Raw genomic sequence first — 24,665 nt, forward strand, 5'->3', positions numbered from 1 at the left:
TTCCATGTATCTCATGAATATCGCCTCTTACAAACTCTCTTCGCGCGAATCGTCCGACATAAGCATTTGTTGTCACGAATGTCCATACTAACTGGGCGAAAGAGTATAATAACCCGCGGGACGTAAAATGACTTGTAGCCCTATATGATTAGCGATCCCAACCGCTCTTAGGCTTGCGTAGGGCCCACTTGTAGCTGATCAACGCATTACTTGTCATCTTCCATAACTGAACGTTGGAAACACACCCGTAATCCACGTTAAGTTGTGGATTTCATTATTTATAGGCAGCCCCTAAATCGAACTGATCAGCCAATCCTGACCATCAGATTAATGGCCATCAATTAGAGGGTTAAGGAGAAAATGATTGATTGCTCGAATTCAGTTAGTGACGTTTGATTGTTAAGAATCTAAAGATGGGGCGATTGGGGAAATAAATGCACGCCATTCTGAATGGGTTGAGAAGAACAAGCATTTTATGGGCCCCACATTTCAGCTATCCAAAACCTTTCATACGGTGGGTTTGTCGTGTAAGTACTCCAAAATCGATCCTAACTGCCTGATCGAGCCCTCACAAAAATGTGGACCATCTGATGTGATTATCTATGTGCAGGCCACCAATTAGATTGATAGAATTCTCACTGTGAAAGCGCATAAGCATGTGGACCATCTGTCCTCGAGAGCTTTGCTAAGCGCAGATGCATGTGCAATGAACCTACTGTGCGTGCCACAATGTGGGAGCATGGTACACACGTCCAAGGTCTAACCTACATATGTGGTTGATCCGACTTTGTATATGTTTCTTCAAAAATAAAATCTAATCTAATCAGCGTGAGGGGCCATTATCAGAAACTAGCGGGTAGGTTAGAAAACTTTGACTAGGCCTTCTTAGAATTGTGCATTTATTTTGTAACCAGTCCACTAGGGCATATGAGATAGTAGTACTGTTATGATGGATGGCCTAGCTCTTGTAACCGGTCCACCATGTTAGAAAACTTTGTAACAAATGAAGTTAGAAATTTTATTGGTAAGTGAGCATCATGGGAAACAATGTTTCCTTGCCATTAAAATCCAAATAGGCCCTAAGGGGTCATTTGGCACCGTGAATTGGAGGGGATTGGAGGGGGGTTTCAACCCGCATAAATTAACTACGGGTTGCAAATCTAAGGGGTTTTCAATACCCTCTTTGAAGGGGTTTGCAATCCATGGTGAGAGCTTGGATTACACCTAAAATCATTTCAATAGTTGCAGGTGTGACATGTGTGTCACTGTAAACTATCATTCTATTGGGCATATGGCCCACTAATGATGATTAGCACCGTCCAAACACTGTCCATGTAAACCAGCATCATCCAAACATTGTCCTTATTAATCAACAATTAAAAATCGTTGGTTAGTCACTCATACGTGATCTTATGCTTGCGGTCCATCTGAGACTTTGTATTTCATCATTTTCAGGCAAAGCATATATTTCAGAGGGCTTATTACAACTATAGTATCAAAAATTATATATCTCCCTAATTAGAGATATTAAAGTTGATTTAATAATTAAATTAAAATCCATGTGAATATACCATGCATAGGTATTTTTGGATTAGAGTCGATTCACACTACAGGGTGCCAAACACACTCTAAGGATTACAAATCCATAGGGTTTCCAATCTCGGGGGTTCCGAATCCAGAGGTTTGAAATACACGCTCCCAGAAAGGCCCTAATCTTTGGAAATCATTGGTGAATGTCATAAGATGTAGAAAAGCAACATTTAATCATTAGCTCAGTTTTATCAACTAATATTCATTATTATCCTAATCAATTCTTTTACCTAGGATTCCTTTCCTTGTATCCAAAGTAGCTCGAGATGTATAGAACCTTGTCATGCACCTCACTCCATTTTGACTTGTAGGCACTCACATCAGCGGTAGGTAGTTCACTTGGTAATGCATGTTCTACTTGAGCCACTGTTGCTTAAAAGTCACAGCAGTCGGGTGATCTTAAATCTATCTTATTCTTAAGCTCATGCCCTAAAATATGAGGAGGATACATAGATGCAACACAGAGATTATGATAGGTCCCATCAGGATCAACACCACTAAGTCACCACCCAAACTGCTTCCAAGTGCAACTATGTGCACAGGAAGGTTCCACGTAGCCCCCACACCTCTCGATGTATGGGTAAAGGGCAAAAGAAAAAAAAAAAACATAGAAGAAAAGAGGCAGATCAGGACCATCCCGGCGTGTTGACACAACTTATCACCGTCAACATAAACCGTCCAAATCTAGGCCCCGCGTGAGTCTGGGGCCGGCGTACGTCCATCAAAATTACTCTTCCAAGGCCGTCTCAAAACGGGGGGTGTGGCAAGGTACAGTTTGAGAAGGTACCGCGAACTACCACACCAACCCCTAAAAGCATTTTTCTACACAAATGTCATCATAATAGCTCCATCGTTCAAACTGTTCTCGGTTACACGATTCCGTTTACCAACCTCCACCCGCTGTCAACGACCGGCAGCGATTGCTTCTGGATTCCGCTCACCTCTCTCTCTCTCTCTCTCTCTCTCTCTCTCTCTCTCCTCTATACCGTTAGGTCTTCTGAAAATGGAGACTACCGAAGCAGAACGCCTCTCCTCCCTCTCCATCAACCCCAGCGCGGGACCGCCCGAAATGGAGAACCCGCAGAGAGCACCCCATGAAGATGAAGCTACCGCCGCGGCGGCAGCCTGGGAATGGGGAACCCTCCTAGATTTCACCATCGACGATGATCCTTCGATCCTGCAGTGGGACCCACCGGCCCCGCTCCCGCCACCTGAACCGTCCAATCTGGTCTCCGACCGTGTGCGGAAGCGCGATCCGAGGCTGATCTGCGAGAACTTCCTGGCGGGGCTGGTCCCGTGCTCGTGCCCAGAACTCGATGAGAAGGAGGAAGAGGAAGGTGGGGTTGGGAAGAAAAGGGCGCGGACAGTGTCCACATCATCAGGGACAGTGAGGTGTCAGGTGCCCGGTTGTGAGGCGGACATTCGGGAGCTGAAAGGGTATCACCGGCGTCACAGGGTCTGCCTTCGGTGTGCGAATGCGACCACTGTGACGATTGACGGGCTGGCGAAGCGGTATTGCCAGCAGTGTGGCAAGTAAGCTGGGTTTTTTTTTTTTAAATTTTTTGTTACTTTTTAGAATTAAGCCATGTTTGGACGTACAATTGTTTTGGATTGTGATATCTATGATGTGAAAGAGTGGACATCACACAGAGTGATCATAATATTTTCCTTTTGCAATTAGATATGTTGAGGTTTTCTAATTCCATCATTTGTGTAGCCCAGCTGATGTAGAGCGGGTCGTGGACACTTTCATGTCCAAGATGGATCAGAGAAGGCCTGATCAGAGGCAGAAGTCATCAAGATTGTCAGAACCTTAAAACAGGCATATCTCGCAAACCGGAATGAGTTACTCGACGTACCATATATGATTTTGGGGTAGGACGAGCTACTTTAGCCAACCAACCCGGCTATGCCAGGTTGCCCGCCAAATTTGCGAGATTCCATCATATTGACGGCCGAATTCCATGTTTATTTCCGTTTTTACTATAAATAGTAAGTTTTAGTTTGATTATTACTCTTCATCCATTGGGCTTTAGGAGTTGCGCCCAACATGAAAAGTGTTTAGAAAAATTAGGAGAATAACGTGGTTAAGCCACATAGGACACTTGCTATAAATAGAAAATTTACTATTTATAGTAAGTTACGAATTTTAGGGAGTTTTAGTTATAGTTTAATTCTTAAACTTTTTCCTAGTCTTAGCATCCCTATTTAAAGGGTTGTAGACTCGTTTATTTGAGCTATCAATCAATCAACAAGTTTCTTTCATTTGTTTTAAAATTATTTATATTTATTTTCCTCGTGGATTTGAGAAGTCTTTGTGAAGAGTCCAGAGAAGCTCCATGGATTCGGAGTAGATATCCTTGAGGAAGACGGTGATCGACCTCATCATGTTCATCCTTGCGTCACCAGCCCATCTATAGGCTAGCACAAGCTCCAACATGGCTTCTGGTGAACATCCACTGCTGTTCGTCAAGTGGGGGGCTTTGTGTAGATTACTTGGCCTAAAAATCAAGTGGGGCACACGTGTGAAACCAAACAAGATTTCTAAGCTATCCATTTGTTTTGCAAATGCACCAACTGGATGAGTGGGCTTACTTGATTTTTGGGCTGGGGAATCCATAGATGGGACTGTTATGATCATAATTAGTTACTTGCATTTAGGTATTTGAATATAGATTTGTTTCCAAAAGAAGCATTCTTTGTCTAGGGATGATGCATGTAGTATGAGATTACTAATATCTTTAGGGAAATCATTTAATACTAATATCTTTAGGGAAATCATTTAGAAATTAAGCATCGATTTTTGTCCCAATCAATGTATAGTTAAAGGTGGCAAGCACACCCAGATGCACCTGCCTCTGTGGCGCCTAAAAGCCTAGCCGTGTCTAGGTACATGCTCGGAGATTCTGATTGCAATTTTTAATTTGATCTAATACACACACACACACACACTTAATTATGTATAATAGAAGTTTATTGTCTAAATAATCAAGATTAATACCTTTTAATTCCTCTTAGCCCAAAACCCCATATCCCCAGTTTTTCCCAAATTCCCTAATTTTAAATCCTAATTTCATAATTTACCCAAATCCTAACTCTAAATTTCCTAATTTTCCTAAATCCACCAAATTCACCAATCCAAAACCACAATTTTGCCAAGGGTTTATTTGGATTTTTGAAAAGCATGGGAAAAGAAATTGTATTTCTCGAGTAACCTTTTTTCCACAAAAGTGTGGAAAAGTAAACATTGTTTATTACGTTTGTTTATTAACAACATTTTCTCGAGAAACTTGAGGTTTGTTTTCAAATCATATGTTTGGCAAAATAAAATTCTTTTTAGGGGCGAGGTTCATCTAATGAGGGGTGAGGGGTGAGGGGCATGCTTATACGTCCATTTATAGTATAGATGTATTCATCTGAGGGGCGAGGGGCATCTAATGAATGGTTTAGATGGAACATACTAGACATAAACTAATGTTCATCTTGCCCCCATAGTTTCTTGCGGTGTGGCCCACCTAAATTGTGGATCGGGCTGATTTTTTATTATTATTATTATTATTTAATCCCAGTGCCTAACATTGGGGGACAATCCTGATGGATGGAGTAGACTTGACAAAGAAAACATGGTGGCTCCATGTGAAACTTAGCCAAAGAAAGTTATCCTGCCTGCCCCCCCCCCCCTCCTTTTTTATTTTTATTTTTATTTTTAATTTTTTAAAGGGATCAATGACTTGTAACATGAGTTATTTCATACTCTCATAGGCTTGATACACAGGAACTTAGGAATTGTGTGCGTTGAATTCATTAACCTAAATAAGCCTAATAGATTGTGGAAGCCATTGTCTCCAAGTTATAGTGCAAAAGTCAGATTTGCTGAAGTCAGATTCACTGAATAATCCTAACCTTTGATTCGTGTACACTTGTCTGTTGAAATAGGACCATTGAATATTTATTATTTTTAGCCGTCCGATAGATTTTCACCAACCATTAGGAAGATGGTTTAATAAGGGTAATACTAGGTTCATGACATGTGTAAACTAGAACCAATAATTTACACAATTTATTTTAAATTATTATATTTCTTGCATGCAAATTCTAAATGCATATGTGTCATCTATATACTCTGCTGGAGTATCAAAGCTTTTTATCAACCAAGTTGGATGTAGATTGCCCATTGACATTGCCTGTAACAACATCTCTACTAGTCGGTGTTGTGGGCCCCATCATACTATGTGTTTTATCCACACAATTCATCCATTTTTCCAGATCATTTCATGGCACGAGTCCAAAAATGATGCATATCCAAATCTCAAATGGACCATACCACACGAAACAATGGTGATTGAACGCTCACCATTAAAAGCTTCTTGGGAGCCATAAAAGTTTTGGGTCAAGCTCATATTTGTGTTTTCCCTTCATCCAGGTTTGTGTGACCTTATCAATAGGTTGGATGGCAAATAAACATTATAGTGGGCCCTAGGAAGTTTTTAATGGTGTGTGTTCAATCACCACTGTTTTCCTATGATGGGGTCCACCTAAGATTTGGATCAACCTAAATTTTTTGTTTTTGGCTCATGCCCTAAAATGATTTGAAAAAAAATAAATGGATGGTTGGCGTGGATAAAATATATAAATAATGGCTAGGCCCACAGAGCACCCACAATAGTTAAAGTGGTTTAATAGGCAATCTGCATCTGGCAAATTTTTCGCAATGAAAAAACGTAGGAAAGGAAACGTCCTTTCTGAAGGGGCTGGGTGAGTAAATAAAACATTGATTTTTAAGAAAAATTAATTGTGTAGGAAATTGATTTTCCTTCCATTTCCTATGGTTCTAGTGTTTACAAACAACTGAAAGAAGATTTCTCGAAAAACCATATTTCCTTTCCCACCATTTCATTGAATCCAAACAGTGCCTGTAAGTTGGATAAGTTGTAAGTCACTTACAGGTGGTGTTTGGGAGGAAAATTTCACCTGTAACTGATTTACAACCTGTAAAACACTTACAAGCAAAACTTCTAGGCAAGTTACATGGGGGAGAGGTGGGATTCTACTTAACTATAAGTTATGGCAAACGGTAAAAGAAATTCGAATTTATTGAGGGGGAGACACACAACAACCAACAAACGACTCTCTCTCTCTCTCTATCTCTCTCTCTCTCTAGTTACTTGATTTGGCCAATGCACCACCCCTTTGCCAGAATCGTCCATATCTACAACCTACTTCTCCTTTCTCCATCTTTCCCCGCTTGTCACATTGTAAGGTACGCTTCTCCTTTCTCCTCTTTTGTTTTGCATTGAGAAAATGGGGAGTGAATGTATTGCTGCTTGAGAAAAGGGAGATGGGATTCGCAGCCTTAAGCTTTGTGGGGCCCACCAGGATGTATGCCTCATATCCACACTTCGTTCATCTGTCTTGCCAACTCATTTTAGCGTATGAGCTCAAACATGAGGCAGATCCAAATCTCAAGTGGACCACACCACATGAAATAGTGGGGAACGCTCGCCATTAAAAACTTTTTGGGTCCACATAAGTTTTGGATCAAGCTGATATTTGTTTTTACCTTCGTCTAGGTTAGTGTAATCGTAGGAATGGGTTGGATGGAAAATAAGCATCATGATGGGCCTTGGGAAAGTTTCAACAGTGGGCAACATTTTCCCCACTGTTTCCTGTGGTGCGGTCCACTTGAGATTTGGATATGCCTCATGTTTGGGTTCATGCCTTAAAGTGGTCTGGTAAAATAGATGGACGACGTAGATATAACCCGTGTTCGAAATATCGGTATTGTGTTACGTATCACTCTTGGGATGTGGATACATATCAGTTGTATCGCATAACGTATTGCTGTTGTTGGAAACATGGGGAAACATTGGGAAATTAGGGAAAATTTTCAATGAAACTTTAGTGAGGCTTGGGTTTTTAATATATCAAATATAATATAATATAATATAATATATTATATATATTTAGTCAAAAGTCAAAACAATGTATTTATTGACTCGGTTTGGCTTGTGTATAGCTCTATACTCAATAAATACATCAAGGTGGGCCCCACCATAAATGTGGCACCGTCTTGGGTTAGGTTAGGGCCGCACTTAATTTGCTCTTCTTATGGCCATGGAACGACGATGTGGTTAGGAGTTTGTAGCCCCACCTCAATGTATGCATTGCAGATCCATGCCGTCCATCTATTTTTACGGCTTATTTTGAGGGCATTGTCCCAAAAAATGGAGCAGATACAATTTATAGGTAGATCACACCACATGAAACAATGGTCATTGAACGCCCACCATTACAGATTAGCTAGGTTCCATAATGTTTATTAGCCATCGAACCTGTAGATAAGTTCATGTAGACTTGGATGGAAGGAAAAAGAAAAAGAAAATAAAAAATCACCTTGATCCAAAATCAAAATTTTTGTGGCCCACAAAAGATTTTTAATGGTCAATAACCACTATTTCGTGTGGTGTGGTCTAGGTCCACTTGAAATTTGTATCTACTTCATTTTGGGACCATCGCCTAAAATAAGTTGGAAAAACATATGGACGGCTTGGATATACCATGCATACATCGAGGTGGGCCCTACGGTCAGGGTCCCACCCACATCTTTGGTTCGCAACAATGAAATTTGTATCTACTTCATTTCGTGTCGCATCAAAGTTGCGCTAATTATGAAAAGGATCTGCATACATCCTATCAGTGGGGCCCACCATGATGTTTGTTACAAATCCATTCCATCCATCAATTTTTTTCAGACCATGTTAGGGCATGAGCCCAAAAATCAGGCAGATCCAAAGCTCTAATGGGCCGCATGACTTGAAACAACGAAGATTAAACATCCACTGTTGAAACATTCGTGGGACCACAGAAGCTTTGGATCGGGTTAATGTTTTTTGTTCTTTTGGCTCATCCCAGTGGTATGACCTTATGAATGGTTGGGACACTTTATGAATGGTTTGGATTGCATATGTACATTACGGTGGAGCCCAAAAAGTTTTGAAGGTGAGCAGCCCATTTCCATCGTTTCCAGTCATGTGGCCTGTTTTAGTTTCAAATCCACCTGATTTTTTGTCTTATATTTTAACATGAGTTGCTAAAGCAGATGGACGTAGATTTCTCGCAAACTTCATAGTGGACCCCACATGGGCAAGTCATGATCATTTAAACGTCACGCCAGCCCCCTTTAATATTGGCCGGCAGTGACAAATAGAGAGGGGAATGGATTAGGTTTAGCATTGCCTCGCCCAACAGGGTGCCACACTCATAGTGGGGCCCACCTTGATGTACATATTTTATATCCACACTGTTCATATGTTGTTTTCAAATAAACTAATGTAGATCTGAATCTCAAGTGGACCAAAACATAGGAAACAATGTCGATTGATCATTAAAAAATTCTTATGGGCCACAAGAATTTGGGATCAAGATGATATTTGTTTTTTCCCTTCATCCAAGTTTGTGTGACCTTATCAACAAGATGGATTGCAAGTAAACATTAAAGTGGCCCATATGGAGTTTTTGATGGTGGATGTTCAATCACCATTATTTACTATGATGTGGTCCACTTGAGATTTGGATCTACATATTTATTTTTGGGTCATGCTCCACAATGAGATGGAAAAAAGGATGGGCTCCAAAAATGTCTGCTTTCTGAGTTCATTTACTTTTACATGTCTTAAATATTTTATGTGAGTTGCATTTGTATTATATAAACTTATTTAGGCTATTATTAAAGTGATTTCTTACGGCAGCGTATGCTTTCAGGCTCCCATTACATGAAAACTTATTATGTATGCATTCTTTTTGCAATTTTTTTATTCTTGAATATGTAAAGATGTGTATTTAGGCATGTCTTGAAGTTTCGCTGAAAAAATCCACCATTTTTCTCATTTTCCCCACATTTCCGGTTATTGGTGATAACGATATTATATCTTTATCTCTGGCCAACGAAACTTGTAGCGATATCGACAACTCGAACACTGGGTGTACTTAAGTGCTGGGCGGTAGGCGCACACTTGAGGTAAACACCTTCCCTGGGGTCTAGGGGAGGTGCAATATGCCTAAAACACCTAGTTATGCACGTGGGTCACCTTTGACTGCAATGGTCTCAATTCTACTTGCATAGATTTCTCAAGATACTTATGAAGTTTTGCTGGCTGTGGCATCTAGAACACCTTTGGCTTAGGTGGTTAGCTTGCCAAATAGACATACACAAGCTTATTGATGGTTAAATCTTTCTACCTGATGATTTGGGAATCAACAAATCCTAGGAGTGAGTTTTTCCACACCTTCTAGTTCTATGGTTCTTGCACTAAGGTTGCAACCTTCTCTTGGTTGGTAGGAAGGAAGCATATTATGACAATAGACGAGATCCAAAAAAGACCTATGATTCTTCCCAATATTTGTCTTCTATGCATGAGTGATGCAGAGTCAATCAATCATTTATTCATCCATTGTTCCCGTGTCATGTGTGGATGGTTTTCCTGAAGATGTTTGAGCCTTCGAGGTCGAATGGGGATGCCTTGTTCAATAGTAGAATTATTTTGGTTGTGGCAGGGTGTTCTGATGGCTAAGGGGAGGCTGGTGGTTGATCTTGCTTGTAGTCTTTTGGGGCATCCGTGGTTAATCACATCAATGTCCTTGATGTTCCATCTATGCTTGGGATGTAATTTTTGTGTGTTTCTCTCTTTTGTGTATTTTTGCTGCTCTGATTTTTTCCAACCAACTTCTTAATGAAATTAACTCATTCTATGTTAACCAAGCTATGCCTTGGTTGGAGGATCTGTTGTTTGGTCTCCACCTTATCGGAGGAATTTGACGGACGATGAATTCAAAGATTTTCTTTGCCTCCTAGATCACTCGAAGCTTGTGTTGCCTCAACTCTTTGAAAAAGATTTCATGGTCTGGAAGGCTCATAGGTCATGCACTTTTTCGGTGCGGTCTTTCTATAGTTTGATCTCTAAACCATCATGTTTGTCATCCCTTCTGTTCCGCTATTGGTCGTACGGGGCTCCTCTGAGGATCTCTGCTTTTGTTTGGCTTGTGGGAGAGAGAGTGCTCACCATAGAGAACCTCCAAAGAAGGTCCCTTATCCTCCGAAACATATGTTTGATGTGCATGGGAGACGTGGAGTCGGTCAATCACCTTTTCATCCATTGTCCCTTTGCTAGGAAAGTTTGGGATCATTTCCTTCTTTTATTCTATATAGCTTGGGTGATGCCGAGGTCGGTTGATCATCTCTTATGCCTTGGCATGGAGGGGTGGAGGGTGGTGCTCGGAAAGTTATTTGGAGGCTCCTTGTGGAAAGCCCGGAACGACCGTTGTTTTCAAAACAAGGAATCTTCAATCGAAGAAGTTATTTACTTGGTGAAAAATGCTGTTTTGGAGTGGATCACCTATGTAAAAGCAACAAAGTCTACTAATTTTTTCTTGGCTTTTGTCCTCATCTCGAGTCGTATTCTTTTCCCTCCTTTGGCGGGCTTTTCTAATAAATTTCTAGTTATATCTCTCTCTCAAAAAAAAAAAAAAAACAAAAAAAAACTCATTACTCTTAAAAAAATAAAAAAGAACTAGTCTATTGACTCTTCAAAGAAGAGTACTATAAGAATCATTATTGAGCATCCCTCTTGTAATAGTAGAAGCACCATAACTATGACAAATTTTGGTTTAGGCATTTTCTTGTATAATCTGACTAAACAAGGGTTATTTTCATTGTTACCGAGGGCAAGGTATCCCGTATCGGTATCGGTTGGCGTAACGGTGCCCTCCGATATTGATACGGATATGGGGGTGTAATGGTGATGCGGGGGCGTAACGGCCGGTAACGGTGTAATTTTTTTCTTTTTGCCAAAAAAATATGAAAAAATATGGATTAAATCCGGAATATTCTAAGCATTCCAAATATGCACTCATTTATAAATTGGAACATGTTTATGGTGGTGTAACGGTCCACTCTTTGGTGAGAAGTATCGGATTGTCTGATGAATTTATGAACCAGACAACTTGGATTTGACTGCAAAACTCATATATTTAATTTTCTAACTATCTACTATCAATGATAGATATATTAGAATGAATGTAATATGAAAATATTTTACATGTGTAATGTATTCGAATTTAAAAAAACAGAGTAAAAAATAGTACGTAAATAGAAAAAATTATAAAAATTATAAAATGACAACAACAATCTGTAAAATGGACATTAACATGTTCTACTATGATTAACACATCATATTCTGCCATTAAAACAACAAAACATTCAATAAAAAATTATTTTTTGAATTTTAAAAAAAGGGCCGAAAATAGTGCGTAAATAGAAAAAATTATTAAAAAATATAAAATGACAACTACAATCTGTAAAATGGACATTAATATCTTCTATTATGATTAACACATCATATTCTACCATTCAAACAACAAAACATTGAATCAAAAATATAAATACCTATTTTTGAGGAATTTTTGAAAAATGGCCCACGGAGCTTCGAATCAAGAAAATCCTTAATACAAGTTGTTTTTATTTGTAATATCAAGCTAAAGAGTGATCGAAAATAGCAATAGAATGATTTAGAAAGAGTTTGGAAAAAAAAAGTTTTAAAAAAAGTAAAAAAATAGACCTTAAAAAGTAAAAAAAAAAAGGCCTTTTTTTACCGTTACGCTCTGACCGTTACGGGGCCATTACGACTACAGAATCGGGGGGTGCCCCGTTACGGCTCCGTATCGCGTAACGACCACTGCTGTTACCGATACGGCTGTATCGTAATGGATACGGGACACCCTGACCGAGGGAGATTGACGCAGGACAACCCTAATTATGATGCATGCTCATGGAGATAATTAAACAGCGGAAATAAAAGGAATAAATGATCTAAAATTCTAACAATAATCATCATAACTGAGAAAATCATAAAGGAAACATGCAATGGAGCGGGCCATCACTACAACCATGGAGTATGGAATTCAATTACTACTTAGGTTGGATCCGGCGAGGGATGAGACCTCCCGATCTTGCATGGTCACACCCAATCGATCAATGAAGATCACTAGTCCGAAGAACCAAGAAGTTTCTCGGATTAGGGATTTGAGAATTTGGGGATTTAGGGTTTAGATCGGTTCTCAAGATTTTGATCGAAGAGGGATTAGCCAAAACAAAAAAAATAGAAGAAAGAAAGTTATTACCTTGAGGAAGTTGGAGGGGCACAAGAAGAAATTAGAAGAAGAAGATCAAGGGGAGAGAAGAAGCACCATTAGAGAGAAGAGAGGAAGGAGGCAACCAAAAGGGTTTGCTTTTCATTCATCAATAGTTGAAATTCGTGTTTAGGGCTTTACCCCACTTAAATAAGCACATAAAGACATAAAATTACTAAAATACCCCTAGGATAAGCAAATAAAGATATAAGATTACTAAAAGACCGCTAACTAAGTCAAAAAAACGTGCAAATAACATAAGTATGGGAAAGTTTGGGCGCTCGGTCCTCTTTCTCCAATCTTCCTTCACATGTGTCTTCCCTAAGTGGGGTCTTCTATATGTCCAATCACATGTGAAAGGTCTTCAGCTCCTCAATATTCGCCTATCCACAAGGACGACACTTGTGGTTGGCGCTTTCTTCGTTGGTACACCTTGAATGCACCCGTGTCCGCATCAATTCCCTCGGGTGAGAAAAACTCGACCCCGACGAGTTGAAACTTTTGTAATGCTCAAGTAGATCTGGATCAATACCCTGCAATGCGTCGCCCGACAGCCACGTAGATTCAGACGATGGTTTGTTCTTCCACTTGACAAGATACCTTTGGAAACCCCCATCTCTCGTGGATACTATCTCGTCATCCAAGATTTCCTCAATTGCTTCTTTATGGGTAATGGGTGGAGGAAGGGGTGGAAGGGGTTGGGTAGCAAACTCAGAAAAAGGCCATGAAAGGGATGATGTATCAACAATGGGAGTATGGGCACGGACTAGATCTTCCACATTAAAAGTTGGATTAATGCTCATTTCAGATGGAAGGTCAACCCGATACGCGTTGGACCCAACCTTTTGTAATATCTTGAATGGTCCAGCACTACGCGCTTGTAATTTCTTTGCAGATCCTTGAGAGAATCGCTCTGGCCTTATTCGCACCATTACATAGTCTCCTTCTTGAAATTCTTGCACTCTACGATGAGAATCAGCTAAAACTTTATAATCATCATTGCTCTTATTTAACCGCTGTCTAATATGTGTATGCAAATTATGAATATGGCGTGCGAATGCATCGGCTGACTCAGAAGACCTTTGGGTAACAGACATAGGTAAGAGATCTATGGGCATTCTAGGTTTATAACCACTTACAATTTCAAAAGGACTCAACCCTGTAGATCTATTAACTGACCCATTATAAGCAAGTTCAATTGGTAAAATTAGGTCCCAAGTCTTAACATGTTCACCCACTAGACAACGTAGAAGATTTCCAAGGCTACGGTTTACCACTTCAGTTTGACCATCTGTTTGTGGGTGGTAAGCAGTAGAAAATTGCAAATGAGTTCCCATAATGTGCCACAGTGTCTTCCAAAAATAGCTAGTAAATCGAACATCACGATCAGACACTATGGTTTTAGGTAACCCATGGAGACGCACCACACCATAAAAAAAGAGACGAGCAACATGAGACGCATCTGACGTCTTCGAACATGGGAGGAAATGCGCCATTTTAGAAAAAGGGTCCACAACGACAAAAACGGAATCGTGCCTTTTTATAGTCTTGGGAAGCCCGAGCACGAAGTCCATACTAATGTCCTGCCACGGAGCATGTGGCACTGGCAATGGCGTGTACAACCCAGTATTTTGCTTTCTTTGCTTTGCCGGTTGATAAGTGACACTGCCCTCAAACTTTGGCTACGTCTCGCTTAAGGCTTGGCCAGAAACGATCTTCCACGAGGGCAATGGTCTTATCACGACCAAAATGGCCCTATCCCTCCCGAATGAAGCTCCCAGATGAGGAATTCACGAAGGGACATACGGTGAATACAAAGTCTGTCTCCCTTGAAAAGAAAGCCATCTTTAAGAACATATCCACCCATAATATGCTGGTCACTAGAGAGCGACGTGTAAGTACCCCCAAAATCAGGACATATGGGGTATTCATCTTTTAATTGCTCAAATCCGACTACCTCTACACTCAAAGAGTTGAGCAACGCCACTCTCCTACTAAGGGCATCCACTGGTTTGTTTTCAACCCCGGCCTTGTGTTTCAAAACAAACGAATATTCCTGAAGAAACGCTACCCACTTGGCATGCCTTGGGTTGAGTTTCTTCTGAGAATGCAAATATCTGAAAGCCTCATGGTCAGAAAACAAAACGAATTCTTATGGTAGGAGGTAGTATCACCAATGTCTCGGGGATTGCACTACCGCATAAAATTCTTTGTCGTAAGTGGAGTATTTTTGTTTTGCCTCATTCAGTTTTTCACCGAAATAGGCCACTGGGTGTCCTTCTTGACTCAACACTCCACCTATACCGACACTAGACGCATCGCACGCTACTACAAAGACTGTAGAAAGTCAGGTAGACGCATGACAGAGCTTCCACCATCTTGCCCTTAATTTCTTTAAAAGCCTTGACGGCGGCTTTAGACCACACGAACTCTCCCTTTTTCATGCACTCGGAATGAGAGCCATGATCGTGCTAAAACCCCTAATGAACCGACGATAAAAAGTTGCTAGGCCGTGAAAACTTCGCACCTCATGAATGTTCCTTGGTTCTGGCCACTCAACTATGGCCCTGACTTTTTCAGGGTCTGCGCGCATCCCTTCAGATGACACTATAAATCCTAAGAACACAACTTGGTTAGACATGAATGCACATTTCTTAAGATTAGCGTACAACTTTTCCTTCCTAAGGACACTACAGACCTTCTTTAAATGTTCAAGGTGTGATTCCTTAGTGGTACTATAAATAAGAATATCGTCAAAGTACACCACTAGGAATTTTTCCATGAACGGCCTCAAAGCTTGGGTCATCACCCGCATGAAAGTATTGGGTGCGTTAGTCAAGCCGAAGGGCATGACCAACCACTCATACAACCCATCTTTCGTCTTAAACGCCGTCTTCCACTCATCTCCGGGGCGTATACGAATTTGGTGATATCCACTCTTGAGGTCTATCTTAGAGAATATAGTGGACCTGGCCATCATGTCAAGCATATCATCAAGTCTAGGTATAGGGAACCTATACTTGACAGTAATTTTGTTTATGGCACGGCTATCCACACACATGCGCCACGTGCCGTCTTTCTTTGGCGTCAACAATGCAGGCACGGCACACGGGCTCATACGCTCTTGGATGAAACCCTTTTGCAGAAGCTCATCAACTTGCTTCTTCAACTCTGCATGCGCTGCAGGGTTCATCCTGTGGTGAGGAAGGTTCGGTAGAGTAGACCCTGGGACAAGATCAATGGCATGCTGTATGTCCCTCATAGGTGGCAACTCATTCGGTAAGTCTTCAGGAAATACATCACTGTATTCCTTCAGGACCGAGGTCACCTCACAGGGCAACTCTGATGGAACCTCAGGTGTAATTTCTCTAGCCACAAGGGCATACACCATAGAATCCTCCTTAGCCTCTTTTTCAAACTCTCTTGCGCTGATTATATGTAAAGACTTAGGTTTGGATTTCCCCATTTCTCTAGGCTCACTTGCCTTCTCATCCTTCTTCTTTCCTAGTGTATTCTCAGGTGGCATGGGATTAAGTTTGATCTTTTTACCATTATACATAAAAGTACACGCATTCGAACGGCCAAAGATCGTGACATCATTATCGAATAGCCACGGTCTACCTAGGATAACATGCCCCACATCCATAGGTAAAACATCACACCACAGGGACTCTTTATATGACCCAAACTCGATGGGGACTAGACATTGCTGGGTGACAGGTAGGGATGTCTTGTCAACCCAAGAAACTTTATACGGGTCTCGATGAGGTGTGGATTTCAGTTTTAAGCGATCTAAGGTGCTAGTGGAAATCACATTCTGACAACTTCCACTGTCCACTATCACCTTACAATTCTTTTCACCACACCTGGCAATAGTGTAGAAGATAGTGCTTCGACGCCAGTCAGCACTACTTCTAGACTGAGCTAACACACGCCTGACTACTGCAAGCGTTGCTTCTCCATCCACTTCTTCATCAGTAAGTCCTCCTTCAGGGTGATACTCTTCAACTTCATAATCACCCTGGTCATCTCCACCCTCGTGGGATTCGCCTATAACTAAGGCTCTCCCACGGCTCTTCGTAGGACACTGATTAGACATGTGGCCAAGGTTGCCACACTCATAGCACCTCACTTGGCTCATGTTACTAGGACCGGCACCAAGAACCCCTTTCCCCTTGTCCTCCCTAGGCCTAGGCGGAATGGTCGCCTGTGCCCTAGGTTGATTACCAATATTAGGTCTAGTTCCTTGGGAACTAGATCTAGCAATGGAGTCTCGAGATTCAAAACGACAAACGACAGGAGCCTTTAGATATTACTCTAACTCCTGCACAACTTGATATGCTTCATCTAAGTTCGTTAAGGGCCGAGTAATAAGCTTGTGCTGAAGATCTGCACAAAGGCCCGTCTTGAAACGAGAGAGCGTTACTAGAGGGTTTTCTCGGATATCACATCGCATCACATACTCTTCAAATTTAGCGATGCAGTCAGCGGCATGCATTGACCCTTGGCGTAAGGATTGTCATTGGTCAAGGAGCTTCTGACGGTATGAGAGAGGAAGGTACTTCTCCTTCAACTTCTCTTTCATCTCATACCAATGTGTGATAGGGGCTCTACCAACTCTCTCTATCCTACGCTCGGTGTTGGTCCAGAAGAGCTTGGCTTGACCCACAAGCTTCATCTTAGCAAACCGCATTTGACGGTTTTTCGACATGCCATACTACTCAAAGTAGTGGTTCATGTCAGCAACCCAGTCAAGGAACGCCTTGGGATCCAAGCGCCGATCAAAACTCGGGGCCTCAACTCTCACACTCTTCATCGCACGCTCATCTGGATCATAACGGTCTTGATGACCACATGTGGTTCGTGCCTCTCGCACCACACCACGACCGTTACCACGATCTCTATCCTCACTACCACTACGTGTGGCAACGTTCTTCAATGATTCCTTCCACTTGGGAGTGCGCATCTTCCCCTACAGCGGGGTTTTCCTTTTGGGACGCCTCTAGTTGCTCCACCTTAGTCATGGTGGTGGTAATTTGGTTCTCAAGGCGGGCAAACTCACGCCTTTGACTCGCTTCTAGGGCGGTTATCTTTTGTATCAATTGAGCAAGTTGCTCAGATAACTGCCCATTATTCATGGTAGGTTGAAGTCCGAAACCTCTACCTCTTCTCGTGGGCATACAATGAAGACTTGAACCAAACTCTACCTAACTAGACTACTAGGTGTTATGACTTTCAAGATGAATGCGATGAATGCAAAACTATTATGAACTGACACAATTAAGTTGAAACAGGAAACAACTCAAATCTGAAAATTTTCCAGAGTTAGAAACTTTCTAAAATTGGAAAGTTTCGAAAATTGAAAACTTTCTAAACTTGAAACTTTCCCAAGTTAAACCTAACAATCAAACCCCTAATTTGATAACTCGATCTAGACAAAAACCATGCAAGCCTAGGCTTTGATACCAAATTTGACGCAGGACAGCCCTAATTATGATGCATGCTCATGGAGATAATTAAACAGTGGAAATAAAAGGAATAAATGATCTAAAATTCTAACAATAATCATCATAACTGAGAAAATCATAAAGGAAACATGCAATGGAGCGGGCCATCACTACAACCATGGAGTATGGAATTCAATTACTACTTAGGTTGGATCCGGCGAGGGATGAGACCTCCCGATCTTGCATGGTCACACCCAATCGATCAATGAAGATCACTAGTCCGAAGAACCAAGAAGTTTCTCGGATTAGGGATTTGAGAATTTGGGGATTTAGGGTTTAGATCGGTTCTCAAGATTTTGATCGAAGAGGGATTAGCCAAAACAAAAAAAATAGAAGAAAGAAAGTTATTACCTTGAGGAAGTTGGAGGGGCACAAGAAGAAATTAGAAGAAGAAGATCAAGGGGAGAGAAGAAGCACCATTAGAGAGAAGAGAGGAAGGAGGCAACCAAAAGGGTTTGCTTTTCATTCATCAATAGTTGAAATTCGTGTTTAGGGCTTTACCCCACTTAAATAAGCACATAAAGACATAAAATTACTAAAATACCCCTAGGATAAGCAAATAAAGATATAAGATTACTAAAAGACCGCTAACTAAGTCAAAAAAACGTGCAAATAACATAAGTATGGGAAAGTTTGGGCGCTCGGTCCTCTTTCTCCAATCTTCCTTCACATGTGTCTTCCCTAAGTGGGGTCTTCTATATGTCCAATCACATGTGAAAGGTCTTCAGCTCCTCAATATTCGCCTATCCACAAGGACGGCACTTGTGGTTGGCGCTTTCTTCGTTGGTACACCTTGAATGCACCCGTGTTCGCATCAGAGATACTATGATTTGGGTTGACCTATCTAAAGCTAGTGTGGATCATTAGGAATTAGAGAAGATTCTATATAAGAGATTTTAAATAAGAGGATTGTCAAGCAGTATGCATCAATCAATCAATGAAATGAAATAACCACCACCCTTGCCCTCCTCTTTCTATGGAAGAACTTCCTATCTTGTTTTTGGATTCTTGCCCCCTCGAAGCTCCAATTTATAAAGTATTACTTTTTTTTTTTGGTTTTGTTTTGGGTCCATATCATCTAGTATCAGTGCTATGACCAAGTCTCGTTATCAACAAAATGTATCCAAAATGAAGCGACAGAAGAATTCCACCAAGGCTGTGAAGGATATTTGAGCAATGATTGCAGCAATGGGAATGCTGCTCAAACAAATTTCGACATCAATTGAAAGGAACAAAGAGTAGAGCTGGTATTCATGGATCAATTGTATAATGATATTGGTTCGTCCATTCAACATACAGATTGAGGAGGCAACTGAACTTGAGCTACACTATTAGATTTATATATATATATATATATATATATATATATATATATATATATATATATATATATTGTGATTTGACGATGTAGATCCACCCAGTTGGATATATTGTGCCAAAAAATTCTTCGAGTGCCACCAAAAGATGGAGGATCAAAGGTTAACTAAAAAAATTCTTTGATTGCCACCAAAAGTTGGAGGATCAAAGGTTAACCAAAAAGATTCTTTGAGTGCCATTAAAAGTTGGAGGATTAAAGGTTAACATTGGCAGTGTTTCGTCTTGAGAAAGGAAGCAATCTAGTGGTACTAAGTGATGTTGTCATAATCGTCATCGTAATTGGGGATAAGTTGTATTGTATCGTGAATCGTGTGAGATTGTTTTCAATTTTCTTTAAAAATACCATAAAAGATTTTTTAAAAATTGTAAATAAATAAGAAAAAAAACACATCAATCATCCGTTTTCTCATGAATATGCACAAAAAACCAAAAAACAGAAAATACTAATCATGGTATTATCATGTGATCAATTCTATATAGTGTCTTTGTAAGTGTATAAACATCAACCCTTTGCTCATGTACATGTATTCATCTCTGTATAATTCAAAAAGAAATATCCTCTGCCCATTTACATGAATTCACTATTCATTTCTAAAATTCAAAAAGAGAACAAAATGTAAGAAAAAGTCCAATAAATCTATTCTGTGCTCTCCCTCTGGCCATCCAAGTCGTTGCCATCATCATCCTCATCATCACTGAGAATAAGGTCAATGTTAGCATCCACTTCTTACAGAATTTGATGTTGAAACAAATTCATCTTCCTCTTCTTGCACTTTTGATTCTCATTTTGATTCTCATACGAGGACTTGCAAGGGGTGAGAAACACCTTAGACCCAATCCTACAGAAGGAATGATCACAAGGGTCCTCTGGACTCTAATAACTTACAGATAAGTAGATGAGTTCCTTTTAACGCATTGTTGAAGATCTCCTCCTTTGATGAAGAACTTCAGCTTTCTTGATCCGCAACTCAGAAGATGTACCAATACATGGCGACAGGTTGGGCCAAGGTTATAATGGAATCCTACTCTATTGAATATTTTCCTATAAGGGAGATAGAGTGATTCCAATCATCTATGCATTCAAGGCATCCCAGCTTAATGATTTGTCATTAAGGTGGTAGCGGGAGGATCCTTGAATGCGGAAGTTCATTCCCCAATCCACTCTATTGAATGTCAATAATGAGGGTGGATTGGAGGATGAACTCCCATGAGAGAAAAAGGCTAAGGGTATATGATCTAGGGTTAAGCACACAAAAGCACTCTATCTTTTTCTCTATCCAACAACCAAGGGCAAGCTCTCATTAAATAGGCAGAAGGTTCCAACGGATATAAAATGGTCACATTTTTGACAGAGTTCGATATCATCGAGCGTATTCTCTCGATAACATCGACTGACCGCTCGATGACACGAACTCAAATGTCAAACGCTTTTGAAACCTTTTGCCAGTTGGTCGAGGAAATCGAATTAGCGTCGATGTCATCGGATTTCGAACTCCGATTTCATCGACACGAGGTTTGATTCCCCAACACTTGAAAAATGAGAGAGACTTGCCTTTGAAAATTTTTCAGGTTAAAAGAATGATCGAGGCACACTCGATATCATCGGATTTTGAATGTCGATGATATCGATGGTCGTGTCGATGCATCGACAAATCCAAAGGATTTTCCATTTAAGCTTGCTGGACAGTTTATGTCCATTCTCGATGCCATCAACCTGGCCTCGATATCATCGATATTTGAATATCGATTCTATCGAGTTACCCTCGATCTAAGAGAGAACAACCTGAAAATATTGCTGAAAAACAGTGTCCAAAACCGATGTCATCGAAGGACTTCCGATATCATCGAAATACGAATTCCGAGGATATCGAGGAGTACTTAGATATATCGAGGATTTGTGATTTGCCTTAGCAGAACTTGGACACATTATATATGATGTCGATTTTATCGAGTCAACTTCGATAGACTCGAGATTCAATTATCGATGATATCGATACATCTATCGATACATCGATAATTCCGTCCAGAAGTATATGCAGTTGCTGGACATCTTTTGTCTTCATTTCGATATTATCGAGTGAGTTTCGAGGACATCGACAGCACGGTTCGATTTCATCGAACCGCCTATCGATAAATCGACAAGGGTAGAAAACTTAGAGATTTTTCTGCATTTAAAAAAAAAAAAGTTTTCTAACCCAAAAACCCTATGATATTCTAATCAATTTTAAGGGTTTTAATTACCTGGTGTTTTGGGACATGGGATGTGAGGCTAAGATTTACCTGTGGCGAGTTCGGGCCCACATCCAGTTGAGGCAGACGGTTGATTGATCTTCCTATGGAGCTTTCTCTGTCTAGCTAACTCAACACTCACGCTAATTGACAAACCAGTGCACTTTCAGTTTGTCGGTGGGTAGACTGGATGGGCATAAATGTGTGGGATCAGCAAACTTCTAGACTTATTATTATTATTATTTTTTTCGGAAAATTAATGAGAAAAGAGATCAAGCTACATCGACAAAGGGTAAAAGAACTCCCATAAAAAGAGAAGATCTACGGGGCCCTTCTTTAGCTAAAACATCCATCATATCAGTGGCATATCTTTTTACATGGTTAAATGAAATGTTTATCCTCAAGGCATTGTCACATATCTCATAAAAAAAATGAAAGGAAGGTCCCATTGCTGGGGGAAACGCTTTGTTGCACATGAAATACCATAACTAAAAGCCCTGCCTATACTCAATGGACTGGAAAACTTACCAGAAAAGCTAACCTCTACAAATTTTAGCTGACCCTAAGGCTGCTTTTGGATGCACTGTTGAATTGAATTGCCAGTATTCAATTTAATCAAGGGGATTCGTAAAGATAATGATGTTTACTTGTATTTGCAATGAGGAAGCAACCCTCAAATTGCAGTTATGTTTCTTTCAAGTCTAACGTAAATGCAACATAATGGCAATTTGGAGCCAGTCCCCCAATGTGAGTGCTAATGACTACAATTTGGACTTTCCATCTTATTAGAGTAATTCATGCATTTAACTTAAATAATGCATCCAAACATGCCCATGCCATTGTGATGTGGTTATTTTGAGTCCAGACAAAGCAAAAGCAATCACAATCTTGGGACTGGTTATTTGCTCCAGATAAAGTGAGTGATGCCCAAAATTTGATTTTACACTTTGTTTTGGACTTAGTTACTGCAATAACTGTATATTGTACATCCAAACACAGTTTGTGTTTTTGGTTCATGCAGCCAGATTGGCTATTCATCTAGTTAGAATCTCAACTGATAGTTTGACAGGTACAATGGATGGTCAAAGTTCTACATGTAGGCAATACATCAGTGTCAATTTTTTGTTCTAAATAAGGTGGGGACTGATTTTGTTGTCCCGATGCCAGGTTTCATATATTGACAGATTTTGATGAAGGTAAACGTAGTTGTAGAAGGAAATTAGAGCGACATAACAACAGGAGGCGAAGAAAATCCACTGATTGCAAAAGCATGGTAGAAAATGAACCTCAGGCGAATCGCCTGGCTGATGAGGCTGTATGTGATGGTGAAGTGGGCAAAGGTATTGTTGACTTGAGTTGTTGAAGCCTCTTTTGTTTATTTGTTCAGTGGGTTTTTTTTTTTTTTATAAAATTAATGCTCCTGAGTTGTATAGGTTGCATTTGAATGGACATGTAAACTGCCTGCAAATATTTTGTTCAATCAAGAACAGTTGGCAAAAATGAATGGTGTTTTCAAGTATTCATAGTAGGGGAGGTGCCACTCAAATTGCCATAGCATTTTGTTCAAGCCCAACTTGAAAGTAGTGTGACTGCAATTCGGAACTAGAACCTTAACATGAACCTTAACATGAATCTTAATGTGGATGCTGCAGAAGGTAACTACAATTTGGTTATTTTCACATTAATAGACTAGAAATTGCAATTCAATTTGGTAGTACTAGTGCATCTGGACACGCCCACAATAAAGACTTGAAACTAGAATGTAGGGATAGTGATTAATAACATGTTATTGGATCTTGTGTCTATATAGCATAGAGTCTATGCTCTCGAAATAAATTTTTGGCGTACATTAGCTGTTCTAGTTTATGTAAAGGAGAATTAGGTGTCACAAAAAGTGAAGTGGGTCCGTTTCATCTCTGTTAGCATTAATGCTGTAAGCTTTTATCTCTGTCTGAAGTTCTTATCCTGTCTTTATAATTTCCAGAAGCTCATACGTCACAAGTATCATTGCCGTCTTATGTTGGAATTTGTTAATTTTAGATTTTATCAGGTGTATAGAAGCATAGGGGGGTGTGGCACGTGCAATGCACATGGAGAGAGGAAAGGAGAGAGCGACACTAGGGGAGAGAGAAGTAGGGAGAGATGGAGAGGAAGGGCGAAGCTACATGCAGGTGCATATACTTACAGAGAGAGAAAGAAGGGTTGAATGGTGGACGAGCAATCCAACTGTTTCCCACTTTGTGGGCCACTAGAGTATTCGAACCTCCTATGTTTTGGGCCGATGTCCTAAATTGAGCTGGCTCAACAATTGTACAGAGTGGATGTAACACAATCATCATGGTAGGCCCCATGGAAGCTCTTTCACATAGGCTCCCTGATACTCACTTCCTTGTGGGCTACAACAAAAGGGAGGAGAGTAGTCTGGGCCACTCGTGGGAAGAAAAGGACAAAAACGCCCTCTAAAAACCATCTCTTCCCAAACTAATTGCATGGGCAAAATCGTCCAAACACTTCTTAGGCTAGAATCTATGCCGTTGTTGGCTTTTTATGGGTGATATCTACACCTTACAACCGACAACAACGGCCACAATATTCAGTTCTCATAATATCCCTACCTTTATTTGAAATGTCTTCCCAAGCCCTTTGAATATCAAAAGTTCTTCACCCTTGGGAAACTAACTGTGGGGGCAAAAATGTCCAAAAGCTACTTGCGTATATATAATAGAGATGATTTAAAATATCAGTATTGGAGCATGTGTTCCCAGCTTCAAAACTGAT

The 24,665-nt window shown here is 40.4% G+C and overlaps 1 protein-coding gene across 1 annotated transcript in view; it reads left to right on the forward strand.

Annotated features, from left to right (window-relative positions):
- Positions 1 to 2,354: 2,354 nt before the first annotated feature.
- LOC131225897 (squamosa promoter-binding-like protein 7) overlaps positions 2,355 to 24,665 on the forward strand; it is a 68,177-nt gene continuing 45,866 nt past the window's right edge. Inside the window, exons 1-2 of the mRNA XM_058221501.1 lie at positions 2,355 to 3,123; positions 23,055 to 23,227. Of these exons, the coding sequence (XP_058077484.1) occupies positions 2,594 to 3,123; positions 23,055 to 23,227 (703 nt within the window). The 5' untranslated portion in view covers positions 2,355 to 2,593. The remainder of the gene's footprint in view (positions 3,124 to 23,054; positions 23,228 to 24,665) is intronic.

Source organism: Magnolia sinica, chromosome 14, assembly GCF_029962835.1.
Source record: "Magnolia sinica isolate HGM2019 chromosome 14, MsV1, whole genome shotgun sequence".
NCBI lineage: Eukaryota > Viridiplantae > Streptophyta > Magnoliopsida > Magnoliales > Magnoliaceae > Magnolia > Magnolia sinica.